The 21,320-nt window shown below is 33.8% G+C and overlaps 2 protein-coding genes across 2 annotated transcripts in view; one reads left to right on the top strand and one right to left on the bottom strand.

Annotated features, from left to right (window-relative positions):
• Positions 1-7,946: 7,946 nt before the first annotated feature.
• Positions 7,947-8,414, bottom strand: LOC112009270 (calcium-binding protein KRP1). Its single transcript, XM_024041606.2, has one exon. The coding sequence runs from the start codon at positions 8,322-8,324 to the stop codon at positions 7,962-7,964; it is 363 nt and encodes a 120-aa protein (XP_023897374.2). The 5' UTR covers positions 8,325-8,414; the 3' UTR covers positions 7,947-7,961.
• Positions 8,415-16,190: 7,776 nt separating this feature from the next.
• The window catches only part of LOC112009268 (G-type lectin S-receptor-like serine/threonine-protein kinase SD1-1), a 19,003-nt gene continuing 13,873 nt past the window's right edge, over positions 16,191-21,320 (top strand). Inside the window, exons 1-3 of the mRNA XM_065780410.1 lie at positions 16,191-16,508; positions 16,581-16,859; positions 16,911-17,000. Coding sequence (XP_065636482.1) covers positions 16,191-16,508; positions 16,581-16,859; positions 16,911-17,000 — 687 coding nt within the window. The remainder of the gene's footprint in view (positions 16,509-16,580; positions 16,860-16,910; positions 17,001-21,320) is intronic.

The following is a 21,320-nucleotide window of genomic DNA, read 5'->3' as shown; positions in this document are numbered from 1 at the left end:
TATTTCTTCTGCCGTCGCACCGCCAGAGCCATTATTGGGTAGGTTCATTTGTTAATGTTTTTTTTATTTATTTCTAGGTTTGTAGGTGGAAAGGCGAAGCCTTTGAGGCAACCCAAAGTCGAAGAAGAATGGGTACGGTTAGGTCTATTTTTCCCTTTATTGAAATCTCTTTCAATTTGTGTTTCAAAGTTTGTAGTTTTAATGGATTGGTACTTTGGGTTTCTATCTACTGATTACAATAACTTCATTTCTTTTGCATGTAAACTTTTTGCCTTTATTTAATATTTCAACTCTATCATGTTATGTATCAATTATTTACACTTTTACAGAATCCTCATATGTACGGTCAATATTTTAATTTTTTTTTTCATTGTAGTTTTTATTTTTGCATCTATATTCTACCACGATTGGTTCTCTCTTTTATGCAGAAAGATGTGGCGGGTGAAGTTGAGGGCAAAGGCAAAGGAAATGAAGACCTAGACAATTCATTGCAAAATAGGTATGTTCCTAAATTCTTGGTAGTCAATAATTCATATTGTATTATAATGAAACTTGAGTTCTTTTAGTAAAAATAGTATCAACAGTTTGGTAATTGACTTAAAAATTGGCATTCATGATTTATGTTAGAAAAGCATTAGATTTAATAGATGACTTGGTCAATTAGGGATCACACCAAAGCTCTAAGCGTTGCTACTCACACTAGGTGAATATTGAACATTATTCAAATTCTTTATTTATCTTTGTGTGTGTGTGTGTGTTACATTGGTGTTTCAACATTTGATAGCAGTACTATATGCTTACAACAAAGTTATTTTTTGTGTTTGATTTACTTAGAAGATATGTAACTATAAACCTCTATTATCATTATTATTATTATTATTATTATTATTATTATTATTTTGATGAACTATAAACCTCTATCATAAAAGTTCAGTGGTTTGTCATGCACATTAGAATGTCTAATTATCAAGAATTAGGTAGAGTGGAAAGAGCTAATCACCATGCAGTTTGCATTGCTCTATCCTAGAAGGATTTCAATTTGGTTATATACATGTTGCTTTAGAGAATATAAGTTGCAATTAAATTTTTGATGAATGGTTGTGATCTGCATGATCACTTACTTTAATAATGATAGCTTGATTGTGGATGCAAGCTAATGATAAATTGGTATTGCATGCTTTCTTGACATTTGGTTTTGATCAATGCTAATTTCTATATTCATTAATTCTTGAGCATATTATTTACAACCTAATCTTTGAATGGTGTATCTTGAATACTTGGACTACTATGTTCTAGGTGTTTAGTGATCTTTATATTATTTAAGGTTCTAATGTTGCATATATTTTACTCTTTTTACAATGTCAGCATAGCTTTACTATGGTTGCTTTTTTTATTCAAATTACCATCTAACCTTTTTAGTATGTCTATATTTTTTTTAAAAACTGCTGAATCAGCAAGGGTTCTTCTTGGATTATTATTATTAATTGATGGGTCGATTATTCTCTTTCTTGGATGTTGTGTTTTAATTGCTGTGGCCCCATCCCTTCTCTGCAACAGTGACATCAAAAATAAAACTGAAACGCCACCCCCAAAGAAACAAAACCAATCATTCTACCATTTGGAGAGGAATGTAAAAACAAAAACATCTCATGCAGGGGAAGACAAGTGACATCTCAGGCTAACACCACCAACAAACTGACTTCTGTCACCACTGTACTTCTAGAATTGTCACTAGGTGAATTTTTTTTTTTTTTTAAATTGCTTTCTTTGTATTTTGATTTTTTATAATTAAATAACAAAAACTTGCAATAGCTATTGTTTATGTTTACATATTTGTTTGGTTTTGATTGAGGCATTTGGGCTAAATATGAAAAACAAAATTTCGCAATAAAGCTCTTTATTACATCACAAAATAAATATCAATAATATAGAATGAATTACCATGCTTTTATCAACTTTTATAAAGCTCTTTATTACATCATAAAATAAATATCAATAATATGGAATGTTAACTATGCTTTTATCAACTTTTATTATACAATATTACTCTAAAGTTGATTCTTTTTTGCTGATTACTTCATTAAAATAATTATAGTGAATATGTGTTTGCAATTTATAATTGTTTCTTCTTATGATAAACTCAATACTAACAAAGTTTAATTTTATAACAAATATGTTATAATATATGTACAATATTCTTCATAAAAAATTGCATTAACTATTACAACATTATCCGTGCATCGCACGGGCAACTTACTAGTACATATAAAGAAAATAAAATGAGATTCTAAGACAAAGACACATACTTTAAGAAAGAAGTACGATGGTTCATGAATTCAATCATTACATTAATATTTAATTTATGTTTGTCCTATATTATAATGCACAGTTATCAAAACGATATTATGCCAAAGGTTAATGTAAGATAATGAATTTTATAAATTACAATTTTTGTTTCAATAAAAAAAGATATTGTATTTGAAGAAATAAATCCAATTAAATTATAAGAACTTGTGTTTTTCCTTTAAGAAACAAACACATATCAGAGAGAGGAGCACACAGCGGAAAGAGGAGATAGATTTCTAACATACACTCGTCATAAACTCTACTCATTCTTGGTGAGTATGATTTTTGGGAGGAGCTTGTGATGTGTGTTTGTGTCAACCCTTCATCCCATCTCTCTTGTTTGTGTATGTTACAAAAACAAATAAATAATTGTCTTCCATTATTTAAAATAATACATTGTGTAAAATATAATCGGGGATTTATTTCTTAAAAAAATCTACTGAATAGTAGAGTTCGTTGAACAATCTGGTGTTAATGAAATTCCTTAAGGTCTTCTTATTTAGTTCATTTCTTTACTAGTCCCTTGGTACCTCTCATTGTTTGACTTCTTGCGGATAACGAATTCCATGTTTGTAAAAATCCCATTACTGGCAGGGGCGGCTCCCCGTGGAGTCACATGATCAACCTAACTCGCATAAAAATGTATAAAAATGTGTCTATATATATAATATATATATTCATAAAAAATTATATATTAAACTAACTATAAAAATTTTGAACATCTTGACTTGAGAATCACAAAAATTTGAGTTGAATAAAAATAAGAATAATATTATATTCACAATATTTTCATAATAATTTCACAACAAATTATACGTGGTTAATTATTATTGATTCAAATTTGCGCTAAATACTGACCTCACTTTTTCACCCATCAAAAAGAATTTTTTTTTTTTTTTGAAAATGTTATGAACATAACATTATTCCAAAAAATATTCTAGCCCCAAAACATAAATCTTAACCCATATATATATATATATATATATATATAATATATATATATTTAAAAGTCTTAAATAACAACAATAAATAAAAGCCCAAATAACAAAAAAATAAATAAATAAATAAATAACCAAAAATAATAATAGTAATAATAAGACTACGTCAAACAACATGTGAATAAATTATTCAACAAAAGTCTATTCTAATACAAAACAAATAAACCCATAATCATTCAATTTGTAACTTGTTCAACCTATTGTATAAAAATAATTTCTAATTTCATTTTCCTTAAAAAAGTTCAAAGAGAAATATTGTGGTGGTGAGTCTTCCTTAACAGTGTCGGTTTATGCTCTCTTTTAATTTGCAATAAAAAAAATTTCACTTTCCTTAGTAATTTAGCTCTAGTTATAGCAAATATCATATCTTCTCTCTCTCTTCATTTTTTTTTTTCCCTTCTATGTTATCATTTCAAACTCTTTCTTACTTATTATTGTTTATCTCAATATTTTCAATTTTCAATTTATCTCTTATTAGTTCTTTTTTTCAATTTCTCTCATTAGTATGAAGAAATTGTAATAGTTCATGTATTTAAGTTTTTTTTTTTTTTTTTTTTTGTGACATTAATATATTCAAGTTATTTCTTTAATAGATTTTATATAATTAAAGTTTCTTAATGATCATCTTAAAAAAAAAAAAAAAAAAAACTTTCTAGAGCTGCCATTGATTTTGAGATGGGTTCAAGTTACACCTGGTGTAACTTCACAAGAGTTACACTTTTATAGACTATTGATTACTATTAGATCTAAGGATCAAAAAAACCACTAGTAATGTCATTATTACTATCTAAAAATTAGTGATTTAGACATTAACTTTATTATTTAAGGAAAAAGAAAAATTCACGCATTAATTTTTTTTTTTTCCTTCATATCATCATCTTCCTCCTCCGTAAAATATTCGTTGAATAATTTAGTTTTAATAAATGGAAGTAACCATAATTTGGTTAGCTACATGTACTCATATATGTATTTTCTTTAGTCATGGCCATCTATAACCTAAGTCAAAATTTATTGAACAGTTCATGCCGCCCGAGCACGTGACAAGAAACTTCTTGAAGAATGGGCTACACCCTTGACAAATGTTGATGATATTCAGGAGGTACGGTTCCATTTTGGGCGTAATAGTCTTTCCCCATTGCCAGTGAATTTTCCATAATTTTACATTGAATTTTTCTATATCGAAATTTAAGAAATACTGCCTTGGAAAATTGAGAAGCAGTCCATGGTCAGAGTTAGATGGGCTTCAGCCAGAGACACGAATCATAAATGAGCAGCTGGGGATTATTACAAAGGGATTCCTCATTGTCAATAGCCAACCAGCAGTCAATGGGGAAATCTGATTCCCCATCTAGTTGTTAGTAATGATTTAATTTTCTTTTGATTCCTGCTGTTGAGAATCTTACTATGAAGTGTTTAAATTGCTGAAGAATCAAAAGAACATAGAGAAACTCTATTGTGCTATAAGCTGATATTGAACTTTGATTCCTGGGATATTATAAACAGAGATTTTGTTTCTATTCCATTAATGAAGATTAAATAATATATTTTTTTGTTAGGGGTTCCATAATATTTAGTTCAAGAGAGAATGTATGACTCTAAATTTAAGCATGCGTCCTTTTACCAAGAGTGTTCCCTATTATTAAATAAAAACATATGTATACATGAATTGCCATCTTTAGTTTTTTTTTTTTTTTTCCTTTAATAAGAAGAGTTAATGCCTAAATCACTAATTTCTAGGGAGTAATAATAACATTACTATGAATGTTTTTTGACCTTTAGATCTAATAGTAATCAATGGTCCATAAAAGGTGTAACTCTTGTGAAGTTACACCAGGTGTACTTGAACCCATCTCTTGATTATCAATCAATTCCTTTTTCTTTTTTTCTTTTTATTTATTTATTTATTTATTTATTTTTTTGAGTTCTGATAAAGCAAGCGTCGCACTTCCATGAAGATTTATGGTTATACTTTTGGAATATTTGATGAAACATTAAAGTTATTGAGACAAAAATTTGACAAATATTAGGGAGATGTGCCTTTGATTTTGGGAATGGCTATTATTCATGATCCTAGGTTTAAAATTAAAGAGTTGAGAGTTTTCTTAGAAATAATTTATAATGATGATATTGAAAAAATTCAAGACCATACTATCATTTCAAAATTCAGTAACACAATTATTTGATTATTATAGAAATGTTTATGAAAATTATAAAACTTGTGCCAAAAACACAAAACACAAGAAGCTCTTTGTCCTCCACTAGTTTTTTAGGTGACCAAGAAAAAAAAAATTGCTTATCATATGGTTAAAAGAAGAAAAGGACAAGCATCTTCAATAACATTAGGTGTCTTATCTGAATTATAACATTATTTAAATCAACCTTTACTTGCAATCAATGAAAAAGGATCATTTGATTTATTGGATTGGTGGGAAAAAAATCAAAGTAAGTATCCTGTACTTTCCCATTATAGCTTTGATATATTATCAGTTCCTATTTCCATAGTTGCATTAGAAGTCTTTTATTTATTTATTTATTTTGTGTGTGTTGTTGTTGTTGTTGTAGGTGGTAGAGTATAAACGTGGTTTTAGTCCCGAGACTATTGAGGCACTTGTGTGCTTAAAGGATTGAAACTTAGTAGACACAAGACAACAAGAAGTAGCACAAGAAGTTGAATTAATAGAGGCATTTGAGTGATTGAAGTTGGAGAGGCACGAGTGGATGCCAAGAAGTCCACCATATGACCAACAATCTACCACTTCAAGATAATGATTACAATTAGTTGAAAATTTATGTAACAAGTTATTTCACTGTTTTTTATTTTTAGATAAATTTATTTAATGTTCCAAGTTCCAACACAAATAGATTGAGAATTGCAAATGACAAACAAGTTTGTAGGTGCCAACCTAGTTGGAATGTACGTATTTTGTAGTGATGCAACTATTTTCACTCTAATATATTCAAGAATATAGAGAGGTGCTACGTCCATTACATTTTTACAACAAATCATAAGTAATAAATAGTTATTGTTCTAATTTGAATTCACAATTTAAATTATTTTTTTGTCCACCTATAACAACAACTAACAACCTACCACCTAAAATTTATTGTGAAAATGTTATGGACATAACATTTTTCATGAATATATCAATATACTTGGGTACGTTTGGTATATTGAATGAGAATTACGACAGAAATTATAATCTTTATGACTAGTAATAAAGTATGCTGTAATGTAATAACTAAGCATATTCATTAGTTTGGTTGTAACTTATAACATTAGAATGAAACTGAATATTTATTTTAAGAAATATCTTACTCATACAATTATATTTCTTTAAAAATTGTTATTTTTAAATTTAAGAGAGATATGTTCTATTTTTATGATTTTTTATTTTTATAATTGTTAGATGTATATAGAAAGTTTGTTTATTTGAAAATATATTAAGTATAAAAATTATTGCACTTATTAAGGAATAACTAATACCACCTTTTAAAGAGGAATAATTATTCCTCATTTTGAAGAATAACTATTCATAAAGAGTGACTATTCATTTAATAAAAACATAACCAAATTAAAGAATAAATAAACCATAAGAATAACTATTACATTACAATACTTATTACAGTCTAACAAACATGCCCTTATTTATTTTAATCAATACAAGTTAATTAATCTTATTTTAGTACCTTTTTAAGATTATCTTTTTAGTAGATTTTTTTTTTGATAGAATATTTTTAGTAGATTTAGTTGTTCAATGTTCAATTTGACAAGCATTTTGTAATAATATATAATTATAATTATTTTAGTTAAATTTTTATAAGCCCATCGAGGCCCATATCAAATTTATAGGTAGCCTATTCATCCTACTTACTAGCCCAGCCCACTAAAGACCAAATAAACATTGCCCATAGGGCCATGGGCTGATTTTTCCATCCAGCCCAACACCACAGCCCTGGTCAACAACCCGTAGGTCCATGGGCTAAGTAAAAATGGGCCAAGCCGGCCCATTGACTACCTTTAAGACATTTTTCTTTTTGGTTGATAAATCCACCCTTAGACTTGAAGATGACACTTGACGGTGTTTACACGCATTGACTTCTATTTGGGTTGGCCGGGGAGACATATGATACAATAAATATTCAAGTCGCAACTACTACAATACGTAGTAATAAACCAGCTCAGCAACAGCTTTGAACAGCTATTCAGTTTCAGGGGAAAAAAATTAAAATTATAAACGGCTTAGAAAAAGAGAATTTGATAATACCCGAACAATTTGGGTAGAGGCGTTTTATACTTTTATTTAGAAAAATAAAACAAAAATGTCTTTTTTTATAGGCAGTGAAAATTTTGACATAGATTTCATCAGGAACAAATCTTGCGGAACAAGAATAAGAATTCTTTGTTGTATACTCTCTTTCATTTTCGCAAATTAATCCAGCATGTTCATATAATTCATAAGAATATTTGAATAATTTATTGCCAATCCACAAGTTTTCACAAAATTATTGAAGTTAAATTTCTTGGTCATCTTCTATTCTCTTAAACTCATAAAATTCTTGATGATACACATAATATGGAATTTAACATAGAAAAAATTTGAGTTAAAAAAAATAAATCTAATTAAAATTTTGGAATTCCTGTTGAATAGCTTCATCTAACAACAAATAAGACTCTTCCATAAGCTCAGGGCTTAATCTGAACATCAAGACACAAAACTCCATCTGATTGAGTGCACCATCACCGTCAAAATCGCCTTCCTTTAACATAGACCGTAGATCTTCATCACTCAAATCTTGCAGACCCAGCATAGCCGAGTTCCTTCTAAGGCTGTCAAAAGTGATGACCCCTTTGTCACCATCGACTAACAAATTGAACCCATTGCAGAGCTCTCCGATTAGACCGTCCCCACCAAGCTTTTGGGCCATGATGGGCAAGAAATCTTGGAACTGGGTCTGGCTTTGTGGGGTTTGGGATGCCATTGCAATAAAATAGGCAGAGAGAGAGAGAGAGAGAGAGAGACAGAGAGATTGTTGTGTGAGTTTTAATGAAATTGGTTAGACATTTGATAGACGTAGCTATATATACTAAGGAGAAAGAGGGTTGAGATTTCCAAGAAGGAGAGGCCATGGAAGACAACTAATGTACAGACAGACAAATACAGATCACGAAAGATTAGGAATAGAATAGAATAAGAGCCGGTCCAATTTTGGGGTTGCAATTGGGTTTCTCAGAAAGTCTTGGGAGGGTATATTTGTAATTTGACTAGAAGGTTGCTGGCTAGTTCTTGCGACCTTTTTATTTCTGTTGAAGGTTCTTTAGGGGCATAACTGTCCAGTTCTGTGTGTGGAAAAAGAGCAAGTCAAAAAAACTTTTGTTTACTTTTCGACTTTTTGTTACCTCTTTTTTTTTTTTTTACTGTATCCATGGAAAGAGGAGTCCGAAGAAAAAGAAACAAAAGTCTATCCACAAACACAAGGAAAGTGAAAGGTAACTGGGGTCTCCGGTGATGTGGAAGTGGAGGTGGCATATGGACTAAATTAAGATGGGCTTGAATTGAATCCCAGCCCAATGTAGATAGGTGAGAAGACAGAGCAGTAATTTTCAATGGGCCAAGACTGATGACATTTGATACAATGGGTTGCAAGTCTATAATTATGTACAGAACTCAGAAGTGATTCTGAACTCGTGATCAAATTCTCCTTTTCAAAACCTGTACTTCTTGGTGTTTTAACTTTTAACCGAAACATTCATCAAATCCCCTTTCTAATTATTGAATTATTAAAATAACTATAAAAAAATTGAAAATGTGCTCCATTTGTTTGTTTGTTTGTTTTTTTTTTTTTTTAAAGAATATTATTTCATTGCTAAAATGGTAAAATAAAATGTTTTATTTTTTTAATTCAAATAAAATTTTTAAAATTTTTAAATTTTAACTTTAATGTTTTTTTGATTGCATGTTTTCTTGTTTTATGTTTGCTAACATATTTTAGACATCTTTGGTTTCGTTTCGACATATGCAAAAGCACCTAAATAAAATTGAATGAATTTGAATTGAGAAAAATATAATTTTGATGCTTTTGAAGTCTATGGCAAAGGACCATACGCCTGTTTCCTAGTTTTGTACACTAGCTAGCTTCAAAGTCCTGAAAGTCCTGAAAATTATTTTCTCTGGGAAATTAATTTTTGGTGTGAAAACGTTCTTTTAAAAAAGGGTAATATATTATTTTGGTCTTTAAATTTTATCAAAATTCTATTTTTCATTTCAAAATTTTAAAAAGTTTTTTTTTTTAAATAGTTTAGAGGCAAAAATAGGGATATAAATATATATTTTTCAATAGTTTAGGGATTAAAAAAGATATTTTTTAAAGTTTAAGGATAACAAGAAAAACATTTTCAATATTTTATGGACTAAAGAAGAACTTTTCAATATTTTAGGGCTAAAAAAGAACTTTTTAAAGCCTAAGGATGAAAAGGTAAAAACATTTAGTAAAGTTTGGGAGTGAAGAAATAATATTTTACTCTCTAAAAACTATTTGAATAGAAATGGCATATGCCTTTTCAAAGTGTTATACACCATTTCATATAAAACTCTTTTTCTTTTGAAAAATTCTTAGTTTACATTATACTTACAATGTAAATTTGAATTGAAGTGACACAAAAAATAGTAAATATTGTACACATCTACAAAAAAAAAAAAAAAAATGTACAATTTTTATCCTTGACTATATGATTGGCTAACTTCCAACATGGACAGTTTCATGGCATAACACACACGTTTGGGAAAAAACAACTGTAAAATGAAATTGTTGCAAACTAAATAGTCAAACTTTCTTTAAAAATTTTCTAAAAAAAAAAACTTAATTCCATGTGTGAGTACCTGATCCAGTCGCAAAAACTGGCCTTCACTCATATTATACGCTAAATATGATCTTCCCAACTTTAATAGGTGAAGTACTTGTTAGACATTATTTGTAATAAAAAGCATCGATCACATCTGTACTAGATACTAAAATGGTTTTTTTTTTTTAGATACTAAAATGATTAGTCTAGTTAAAATTGAGACTCTTTATAGTTATTTATAAAGTTTAGATAAGCCTAGTGTCTACCCAATGTATGACTCTTGAGCATCACATATTTTATCTGAAATTATACACCTTTAATTGAAATGCTGTTTTTTATAGATCTACTAATGTATGTTAGTTCAAGTCGTCCACCAACACCCCCCCCTCTTTTCCTTTTTTTCACTTCTTCAACTTGGAACAACTTATTCTTTCAATTATATGTACACAATTGTCATGTCTACACATTATCAAATCATCTCCAATAACTTTCCCTGATTTTCAATGCATCTTTTGACGAAGACTTCAGCTCATTGCTCAATCTAAAACCTCATTTTCACTGGTTCCGGTGCTCATATTTTTCACTTATTTATCACATCTAGACATAGTCAATACCACGAGGATCTCCTGCAAAAGAATGTAATTGGAAGAATATGTTATAAAGACAATAATTATATACAATTGAGGGATAGATGGAGGGATTTTTAATTTCGTGAATTCCAAGTAAGATACAAAAGAAAATATTAGCATTTGATGAAGACCTCCACCATGTTCTGTGTTGTAGATATCTATCTCTTTTGACTGTAATGCTAAAATGGAAAGTATGTGGTTAGAGTTGATTTTTTTTTTTTTTAGAGAAATGGTTAGTTGAAATTAAAGGTGATACTTCTACAATACTCAATTACAGCCATAGGCCTATAGTTACTTTCTACAAGACTACATCTGAGCCCCGTCCAGCACGCACGAGTGATGCATCGTATGTAGTTTCATCTTTGTCAAAATATACTGTTAGGTTTATACAGTAAAATTTTCAAATCAACACTCCTGGTAAGGACATGACAATTTTTAAACAAAAATTCTACTACCACATGAATATAGTGACACTCTACTTGCCAGGCTTAGACTAACCCTTAGAAGTGAGCTCATGATCACTAGACTAACCATTCCTGAAGGTGAATAACTCAATTTTTAAATGACCTGAAAACTTTTTTATTATTGAAAAATTACATATATGCTTGGACTAAAGAAGCAACTAGGGGTGGCAAAATTGAACACGACCTGCGAACTCGATACGACACGATACAAAATTAGTAGGTTATGGGTTGAGGTTTAACGAGTTCGTGTCATATTTAGGTTGACATAGTTGACCCGTTTAATAAATAGGTTGGGTTAGTGTTTAACACATAGAACCTGTTTAACCCGTCTGGCTAGTTTAATTAAATGACATTTTACTAATATATCGTTCAAACTCTAGGTATATAAACTTATTAGTTGTTATGATTTATTTCTTTGACATTTTGTGATTGATTATTTGTGATATTGAGATATGCTTTAGTTTTAAATGATTATTTGTGATGCAATTACTCGTTAGTTCTAAATTTTATATTAAAAATATTTATTTGTTTGTTTTTTCATAAATTTGTTTTTCTTCATTTTGATAAAATCTGATAAACAAGTCAACACGAATGACCCGTTTAATGAATGGGTTGTGTTAGGGTTGATGAATCTTGACTTGTTTAATAAACATGTCAAGTTAATGTTGACCTATATAGTCGAATACTCATGAGTTGACACAACACGAACCCAACACGCGAACACGAATTGCCACCCCTAGAAATAACCCGTTTCTTCTTGGGTCTTTCCCATTTCAAATCCAATAGAACATAAAATTCCCAAATTAATTTTTTTGAAGAAAACATATATAAAATAATCATCGATGAAATGAAGATACTCTAAGATTAGCAAACATTAATCATCGTTAATGAAAAAGGATATTTTTGCAATAGGAAAAGAATCCTTAACTTTAGAACCCGTCAGGAGAATGTACGTCACCACAATTGTAAGCCGATAGCACCAATAGCCATCGATCTCTTGAGGGGGTTCGCCTGGAACCTCGTACCCAGCACCCACAAAAGCTAAAGGCCAAGTTATATTAGTAGGACAATGCTGGCTTGTGATGACCAAGAAAACGAGCCCATACCAAGCCGACGGATACATGTATCGTACTAAGTAGACGGATCATTCCTAAGGACAGATAGGCGTACCAACAGATCCTACATGTCCTCGCGTGATCTCCACATATATTCCTATATGGAAATATCTTGTGCACCATGCACCAAGACCACACTACGCAATTTTCATCTTCCCAATATGGGAAGATGTCCCAAAGATCTCAGTGACATTAACTCCACCTCATCCCTATAAGGAAAACCCCTATATTCCAGGGATCTAGGTCTACTCCGCATTACTATATAAACAATAGGTTTTCTCTTTTCCAAAGTGCATAGAAAAATCCCTAACTCTCTCACTATAGAGTTCTTGGAGATTTCTCATTCACTGACTTAACCTTCGGAAGGTCTTTAGTCGGCACCCCATCGGTGCTCTCTGTTTGGTTCTTGGTTTCTTGTTCTTCAAGTACCCATTGGAGCGTTCGAGAATGATTAGCTCACTGATGATCTTTGGACATCATCAGTTGGCGCCATTTGTGGGAAATGAGTGATTAACCATATCATTGCTTTTAAGACAAAGAGTTGCATGGTCCAGTTGTGATAGATGGCTACCATTAACAAGAGACAAGGAACCCCCCAACGCCTTGGAGGGACAGGCGTAAACCTTGGCTGTAGCAATTGAGCGGCTTACCTAGCACAACCAAGAGTTGGAGCAACAACTAAACCAAAGGAACAAACAATGTCCCGAAGATCAGCACGACAAACGAGATAACAAGGAATAGAATGGTAGTCACCTTTTAACAGGAGACCGATAAGAAAAGGAAGATCAAGAAGAAAGCAACATCCCAAGTAGGCAAGACAAGCAGGAAGACATCGATCACCTGTCGGAACTGGAAAGCAGTTCAATGCACATGGTGTAGGATATGCAGATGATAAAGGAGAAGATGGACATGATGATGAATGCCATGATGGGATGGGTATCTACCAACTTGGACAAGCTAGTTCAACGAATGGACTCACCCTTCAGAACGCAAGTAACTTCCTTCCCCCTCTTAGCCAAGTTCCAAATGCCGTAGGTGGAAGCATATGATGGGTCATAGGACCCACTTGATCATCTCGAGTAATTCAAGACCCTTATGCACCTACATGGGGTTTCGGATGAGATCATGTGCAGGGTGTTTCCCACTACACTCAAAGGACCAGCAAGAGTGTGGTTCAGCATACTGACCCCAAATACCATCTTTACCTTTAAGGAATTGAGCAGACACTTTGTCACAAGAGATCCTCAATAAGCCTGTTGAACATTAAGCAATGGGAGGATGAAAGATTGAGATCATACGTGACTCGTTTCAACAAGGATACCCTTCTGATTGATGAAGCCAACGACAAAGTCTTGGTCATTTCATTCACCAATGAGCTCTAGGCAGGAGAATTCATTTTTTCCATCTACAAGAATGACCCAAAGACAATGGCTAAAATGTTGTACAAGGCCACTAAGTACATGAACACTGAGGATGCCATGATAGCCCCAAGGGGCAGACCGAAGAAGAGGGAGTGGCAAGATGATCCCCGTTAGGACAAAGGAAGAAAGTCTACCCAAACGAATGACCGAAGGGACGATAGGAGACCAAAACCTCCTCTTGGAGGACAGTTAACTTCACCCCACTAAACACTCCGTTTGACCAAGTCCTCATGCAAATAAAGGATGACACAACACTGACTTGGCTGGATAAGCTGAAGGGCGATCTAAACAAAAGACCAAGGAACAAGTATTGTCATTTTCATCAGAGACTATGGGCATAACACTTTTGAGTGTTACGACTTGAAATAGCAAATAAAAGCCCTCATCAAGCAAGGGAAATTACAGAGGTTCGTTAGGGTCGGGGAGAACTTGCCGAGGGACCTCGAACCAAACTAGCGGACCAAAGAATGATCGAGAGCTCCGCTTAGAGAGATAAGAGTAATCGTAGGGGGAAGCACGATGGCTGGTTTCTCTAGGAAAACAAGAAAGACATACTTATGGATGGTGCAAAGCATCTAGATTTCTAGCCGAATACCAAAGATGAATAAGGTTGATAACTCGACCATCAGCTTCACTAAAGATGATGCTCGACAACTCCACCACCTCCACGACGATGCTCTGGTCATCAACCTGTCAATTACCGACTTCAATACCCAATGAGTGCTGGTGGATAATGGGAGCTTAGCAGACATCCTATACTACCCTGCTTTCCAACAAATGAGGATCGACAAGAAGCGGCTCTGGCCCTCAAATACACTGCTAATAGGATTTGGCTGTACCAAAGTCTTCCTCGTCAAAACCGTCACCCTATTAGTGACCATTGACACATACCCTTTACAGCTCACTAAGGAGATCAACTTTTTAGTCGTCGATTGCTCCTTTGCCTACAACACCATCATTGGGCAACCTATGCTTAATGCATGGAAAGCGGTTACGTCTACATACCACTTACTAGTGAAGTTCCCAATGGAGTACAGGATAGGAGAAGTGCGCGAAGACCAGATGGCAGCCCGCAAATGCTACATAGCCATGTTGGAGATGGACGATCATCTACAAGCACTAAACATCAAGGAACGACGAGTGACGGTAGAACCAACAGAAGACTAGGAGGAAATCTTTTTAGATGACAACTGCCCTGGTCAGATCACTCACATCGGCACACAGGTAGACCCTTCAATCCGTAAAGAACTTGCCCACTTCCTAAAGAACAGTCAGGACATCTTTGCTTAGAGCCATAAGGACATGCCGGGGATTAACCCAAGTATCATGATTCATAAACTCAATGTGTTTTCATCTTTCCTTACCATCCGATAGAAGAAGAGAGTCTTTGCTCAAGAAAGAGACAAGGTCATAGCAGAAGAAGTTCGTAAATTGCTAGAAGTGGATTTCATCAGAGAGGTTTACTACCTTGATTGGTTGGCCAATGTAGTGATGGTCAAAATGACGAACGACAAATGAAGGATGTGTGTGGATTTTACCGACTTAAATAGAGCCTGCCCGAAGGACAGTTACCCACTCCCACATATCAACCTCCTCGTGGATTCGATAGTAGGACATCATTTACTAAGCTTTATGGACGCATTCTCTGGCTACAACCAGATCAAGCTAGATGAAGCCGACCAAGAAAAGATTTCGTTTGTCACGAGCCAAGGTTTCTTTTGCTATAAGGTCATGCCTTTTGGATTATAGAATATGGGAGCGACGTATCAAAGACTTGTGAATAGAATGTTCGTCTAGCAGATTGGATGGAATGTTGAAGTGTACATAGACGACATGTTGGTAAAAAGCAAGAAGGAGGATCGTCACTTGGATGACTTACAAGAAACATTCGAGACTCTCCGTCACTACAACATGAAACTTAATCCCAAAAAATGTGTATTCGGAGTATCGTAGGGAAACTTTCTGGGCTTCATGGTATCACAATGAGGTGTAGAGGCAAAACTTGACAAAATACAGGCCCTATTGGAGATGACACCACCAAAGAACATCAAGGAGGTACAGAGCTTGAACGGTAGGGTGGCGGCTCTCAATAAATTCGTCTTTAGGGCAACACACAAATGCTTACCATTCTTTAAAACACTAAAGAAAGTCGTTGAGTGGACTGACGAATGCCAAAAGGCCTTCGAAGAGCTGAATACATACCTTGCGTCCCCACTGCTACTTAGTCCATTTAAGCCTGGTGAGGAACTCTCCCTCTACTTGGCTATATCCCCAACGACTGTTAGTTTAGCCCTCATTCGAGAAGAGGATCACATACAGTTACCTGTCTACTACATTAACTGAGTAATCCGAGGGGCAGAAGAGAGGTACCCCCCTATGGAGAAGCTAGCATTTGCCTTAATCATGGTTGCCCACAAGCTTAAGCCATACTTTCAGGCACACATCATAGTGGTCCAGATAAACAAGCCACTGTGGAAGGCGATGAATAATCTAGAGGTAGTTGGACGGTTAGTTTTGTGGGCGATAGAGCTCGACGAGTTTGACATACAATACCAACCAAGAACTGTGATCAAAGCCCAAGCTTTGGCTGACTTCGTCGCCAAATTCATAGCAAAGGAAGATAAAGACGAAGGACCAACACCATGGATAATACAGATGGACGAATCGTCCAACCAACGCGCTAGGGGAGTTGTGGTTATCTTGTAGTCACCAGAAGGAGATTTAATAGAATGTGCAGTCCATCTCCAATTCCCAACGACCAATAAGGAAGCCAAGTATGAAGCAGTCTTGATTGGTCTCGACTTAGCCAAAGCAACAGGGGCCTCGTTAGTGGTTGTACACAGCGACTCTCAAGTTATCGTTGGACATATCAACGAAGACTATGAGGTCAAAAGGGAACGGATGAAGAAATACCTAAGCATGGTTGAAGAGAGGGTAAGTCAGAAGTTCTTGGCGAGATTTATGCAGATCTTGAGGGAAGAGAATGAGCAAGCTGACCATCTAGCCAAAGTAGCATTCGCAGGACACATGGTCGTCAATAGTCAGGTATTTTCCTTCATTCAAAACTCACCTGCCATTGACAAAATAAATGTACAGGTTATCCCCACAAAAGGCTTCTCTCATTCATACTTGAGGTGCTTAGTCCCTGAAGAAGCAGACTATGTTATGAGGGAAATCCACGAAAGAGTATGTGGAAACCACTCGAGGGCACGGTCACTGATTCACAAACTCAAACAAGCAGGCTACTATTGGCCCACTATGTAGAAGGATACCTAGTCTTATGCAAAGACCTGTGACAAATGCCAACACTTTAGCAACATCATATTGATTGAAGATGTTCTTTACAAAAGAGGCTTCTTTCATTCGTACCTGAAGTGCTTAGTCCCTGATGAAGTAGACTATGTTATGAGGGAAATCCACGAGGGAGTATGTGAAAACCACTCGGGGACATGGTCGCTGATTCACAAACTCATACAAGCAGGCTATTATTGGCCCACTATGCAGAAGGATTCCCAGTTTTATGTAAAGACTTGTGACAAATGCCAACACTTTAGCAACATCATATGGTAGCTGTTTGAGCAGCTCACCCCAATGAATGCTCCATGGCCATTCACTCAATGGGGGCTTGACATAATAAGACCTTTCCCTATGGCAATACGGCAGCTCAAGTTCCTTGTCGTAGGTATTGATTACTTTACTAAATGGGTCGAGGAAAAACCCTTGGCCACCATCATTGAGAAAAGCATTCAAAACTCATTTGGAAAAGCATCATATGCCACTTCGGAATCCCCAGAGTCCGAATCTCTGATAATGGGAAGCAATTCGACAACGATGCATTTAAGGACTTTTGCCAACAACTGGAAATCAAAAACCACTACTCGTCTCCCACCCACCTACAGGCCAACGGTTAGGTTAAGGTTACAAACTGATCCTTACTCAAATTAATGAAGACTCAACTCGAGGGGGCAAAAGGGATATGGCCGGATGAGCTACCAAGTGTGTTATGGGCATACCGAACAACGGCCTGCATGCCTACAGGTGAGACACCCTTCCGCTTTGCATATGGGAGTGAGGTAGTCATTTCAGCAAAGATTGGATTAACCAACTATAGGGTAGCCCACCATGTTGAAGGAAGGAATAAAGAGGAAATGCACCTGCAGTTGGACTTGCTGGATGAAGTAAGAGCTATGGTTGAACAACGCATGGCTCATGACCAGGACCTAATGGCAAGCATTACAACACCAAGGTTAAACCTCGGCACTTTGAGATCGGGGACCTAGTCCTAAAGAAAATAATGACTGTTCGCGTAAAATAATCTGCAAGCGCACAAAATCGTAACAAGTAGTAAAGTGTTTTTAGAAAACGAATGTCGAACCCACAAAGATTAACTACGTTATTGAATACCGAAATTCACTAAATTAATTACTATTTGGAAAAATCGAAAATAAATGGAATGTTCTACTATCTGAATTAAATTAAACTATTTAATAAAAATAAATCTAAGAATAAAAAGAATTAACAAAGCGTAAAAATCTAACAGTGTAAAAATATGATAAGAATGGATCTAGAGCGATTGATTTCACCTAACAAATCCCACACAATTTATCCTTCCTAATTATTAAATTCTAATAATCTCCCATTGATGATTAAAAATTCCTTAAGTATTCAATATCTTCTCTCGAATAATATCAAAAATATCTTCAACTAACAATTCCATATCTCTATGTGAATTTAATTAATTAGAGACTCATTACATACTTTGAATTTTTTGAAAAATCACACTAGTCGCGGTAAAGCGTCTCTACTTTCGCTCAACTAATGGTGTTTAATTCTAGAACTAAAATAACAAATCACCTCTCGGTCTCATTGTAATTCAATTGATCAAACTATAATTTGTAAAAAAGAGTAAGCATTAAGAATAAGAATTAAACACTCAATCAAGGAAATATTAAAAATAAAATAACTCAGAAAATAAATTGTGTGTTCATTGCTAGACTACATCAATGCTCTAGAAAATAAAATTTAATTCATAATAAAATTGAAAAGAAAACAAATAAAACTTATGTCTTTCATCCGAATTTGTTGATCAAAATGAAGCTCTCGCCTTTGTCCTCAGATACTCCTCTTCTGAAAGACTCCCAAAAGAAAATTCTTCTATGTAGTGCCTCCTTTTCCTCTCAGGTTTCTCTCCTCTTCTTTTTACCATAAAGAGCCTTTAAATAGGTCAAGGAATCCTATTACAAGTTGAATTCCCGTTTGGAGAAAATCCCAGATTTTTAGGCTTCATTGTACCGACAATTTTGGCCTATTTAAATTCAGAATTCGGACTTTGGCTAAACTACAAAGTTGTAGTTCTTTAAGTTAAATTTCCATCCCAACTTGAATCATCTCGATTGGATATCTGAGCCAAAAGTTATGCCAAAAATACTAACTGATGTGCAGGCTGGAATCCTAATCCGAATTGGACTTGGATTTGGTGCAAATTTTCTTTGATTTCTTGCTCCAATTGGACTTGAATTTAATTGGCCTAGCCCCACTTTGCATGTAAAGCCCTTGTTACTTGCAACACAAAGATATTGTATAATCAGTAACAAAATAACATAAAAGTAAAGCTAAGTACTTTATTGTATATATTTCATGCACATCAAATACCCCTAAACTTACATTTTTGCTAGTCCTCGAGCAAAACAGATAAAGAGTAAAACAAAACAAAGAAAATATCTTAACTAATCCACTTTTGCTAGAAATTTCGATTGCATTTAGCGTATGCAACAAGCCTTTAAACCCTTAGCTTACACTAGTGGACGAGTTGTAGTCTCGTGAGGGTTTGCAGGGAATATACCCACAAAATTCTGAGAATGAATACTAAAATAAACAAAACAAAGAAAATCCTTTTTTTTTTTTCAATTGCCTTTCGCAAAGAGTATTAGTTCAAGTTCAAAAACATTACAAATGCTAAAGAAATTTCTCATGCCATCAAAACTCATTGTGAGTGAAAAGTGGTAGCCAACCCAAACATACTCTTAGTTTTAGAATAAACTTGACTTGAATTTCTATTTGAAAGTATGCTTCAACTCAAACCTTTTCGGTGTTATCACTTAACAAATGAAATCACTCTAAAATGGGGTGTAACACTCTCAACAATATATGTGAGTGGAATAATGTAAGAAAAATAAAAATCTCACATATAAATCACATGAAAAACACGTAATCAAGAAAGAACAAGTAGTCTCATGAAAGATGCCAAAAAAGAATTTATACCACACTTTTTATTCAGTCATATCAATATCTGAACTACACAATCTTCAAGATCAAATAAGGACTTTATTTGGATGTAATGTAAGATAAAAGTAAAGGGTATGAAATAAAAATGGGTAAAGGTAAATATAAGAAGTTCTTTCAAGATTTGTCGGAATGTCAACTCTTTTTGGAATTTCTATTGAACATTTTTTTTTTCAACTCTTCTTCTTCAAAGCAATACTCCTTTACATTTCACTTCTCAAAATTTGATGAGAACCCTTTTTATTTACTTCTTTTTGACACTTTTCCCTTTTTTTTTTTACTTACTTCAAGTCGTCACTTATCTTTTGACGTGAATGCAGGCATTTGTGATGGATGCGCCCAGTTACTCAACAAGTCACAAACTTGAAGTGCTTTTGCATACTCATATTTCAAGTTACGGTTTGACGTAAGAGTAAACATTGGTAATGAATAGCCCTAGTTACTAAGCAACTCAAAACATTGGAGTAAATGGAACTCTATACAATTTTTTTCTTCTTTGAATTCTCGCACAAACCACCACATTGAAAAAAACTGATCAAATTCCATCTTGAAACACTATGGACAAGGGCTTTAAGAAAGAAATGCTAATTAAAAGGCTCAATGGGGTGACTAGTGATAATGTATCAAAAAAAAAAAAAAAAACACATATATGGCTCAAAGTAGACAAAAATGGCCTAATCTCATCTCTCAAAGACTAGTATAGTTCATTCAACATCAATGACTTCAAAAGGTTCAAGTGTGGCATAAAATCATTTTTTCTTGGCCAAAAGCAAGAACAATGAGATTACAACAAGGGAAATATGTTACGTACTTCCAAATGAACTTTAAGATTAGAAAAAAATAAATAACCCTCCAAAAATAATGATTGGCTCAAAACTCACAAGGGTTATAGTCTCCACATTGTTATCATCAAGATTTTCTAATCATTTTTATCCTTCAACAACAAGTTGTGTCTGAGTGGCTATGTGCATGTGCAATGAATTGAGCATGAAAGCAATGAAATTTTTTAAGCAAGAGTAGTATAATGAACTTAAAACACAAACCTCAAGCTAGGCAAAAGAAAGTTTTTTTTTTTTTTTTTGAAATAAATAAAATAAATTCCCTTCCCCCAAACTTAAATTTCACATTGTCCTCAATGGGAAAAAGGAAGAAAAACTAAATAAAAGAATGAGAAAGGAGAAGAGATTCTCCCCTGATTTTAATTGAATATTTTTCCTTGAGGTG

Source organism: Quercus suber, unplaced genomic scaffold (genome assembly GCF_002906115.3).
Source record: "Quercus suber isolate HL8 unplaced genomic scaffold, Cork oak 2.0 scaffold_234, whole genome shotgun sequence".
In the NCBI taxonomy this organism is placed as follows: Eukaryota; Viridiplantae; Streptophyta; class Magnoliopsida; order Fagales; family Fagaceae; genus Quercus; species Quercus suber.
Note: the sequence above shows the minus strand (reverse complement) of the source record. Positions and strands in the feature narration are given on the sequence as shown.

Coding starts and splice junctions, on each gene's coding strand:
- LOC112009270 (XM_024041606.2), bottom strand. CDS start 8,324: ATGGCATCCCAAACCCCACAAAGCCAGACCCAGTTCCAAGATTTCTTG.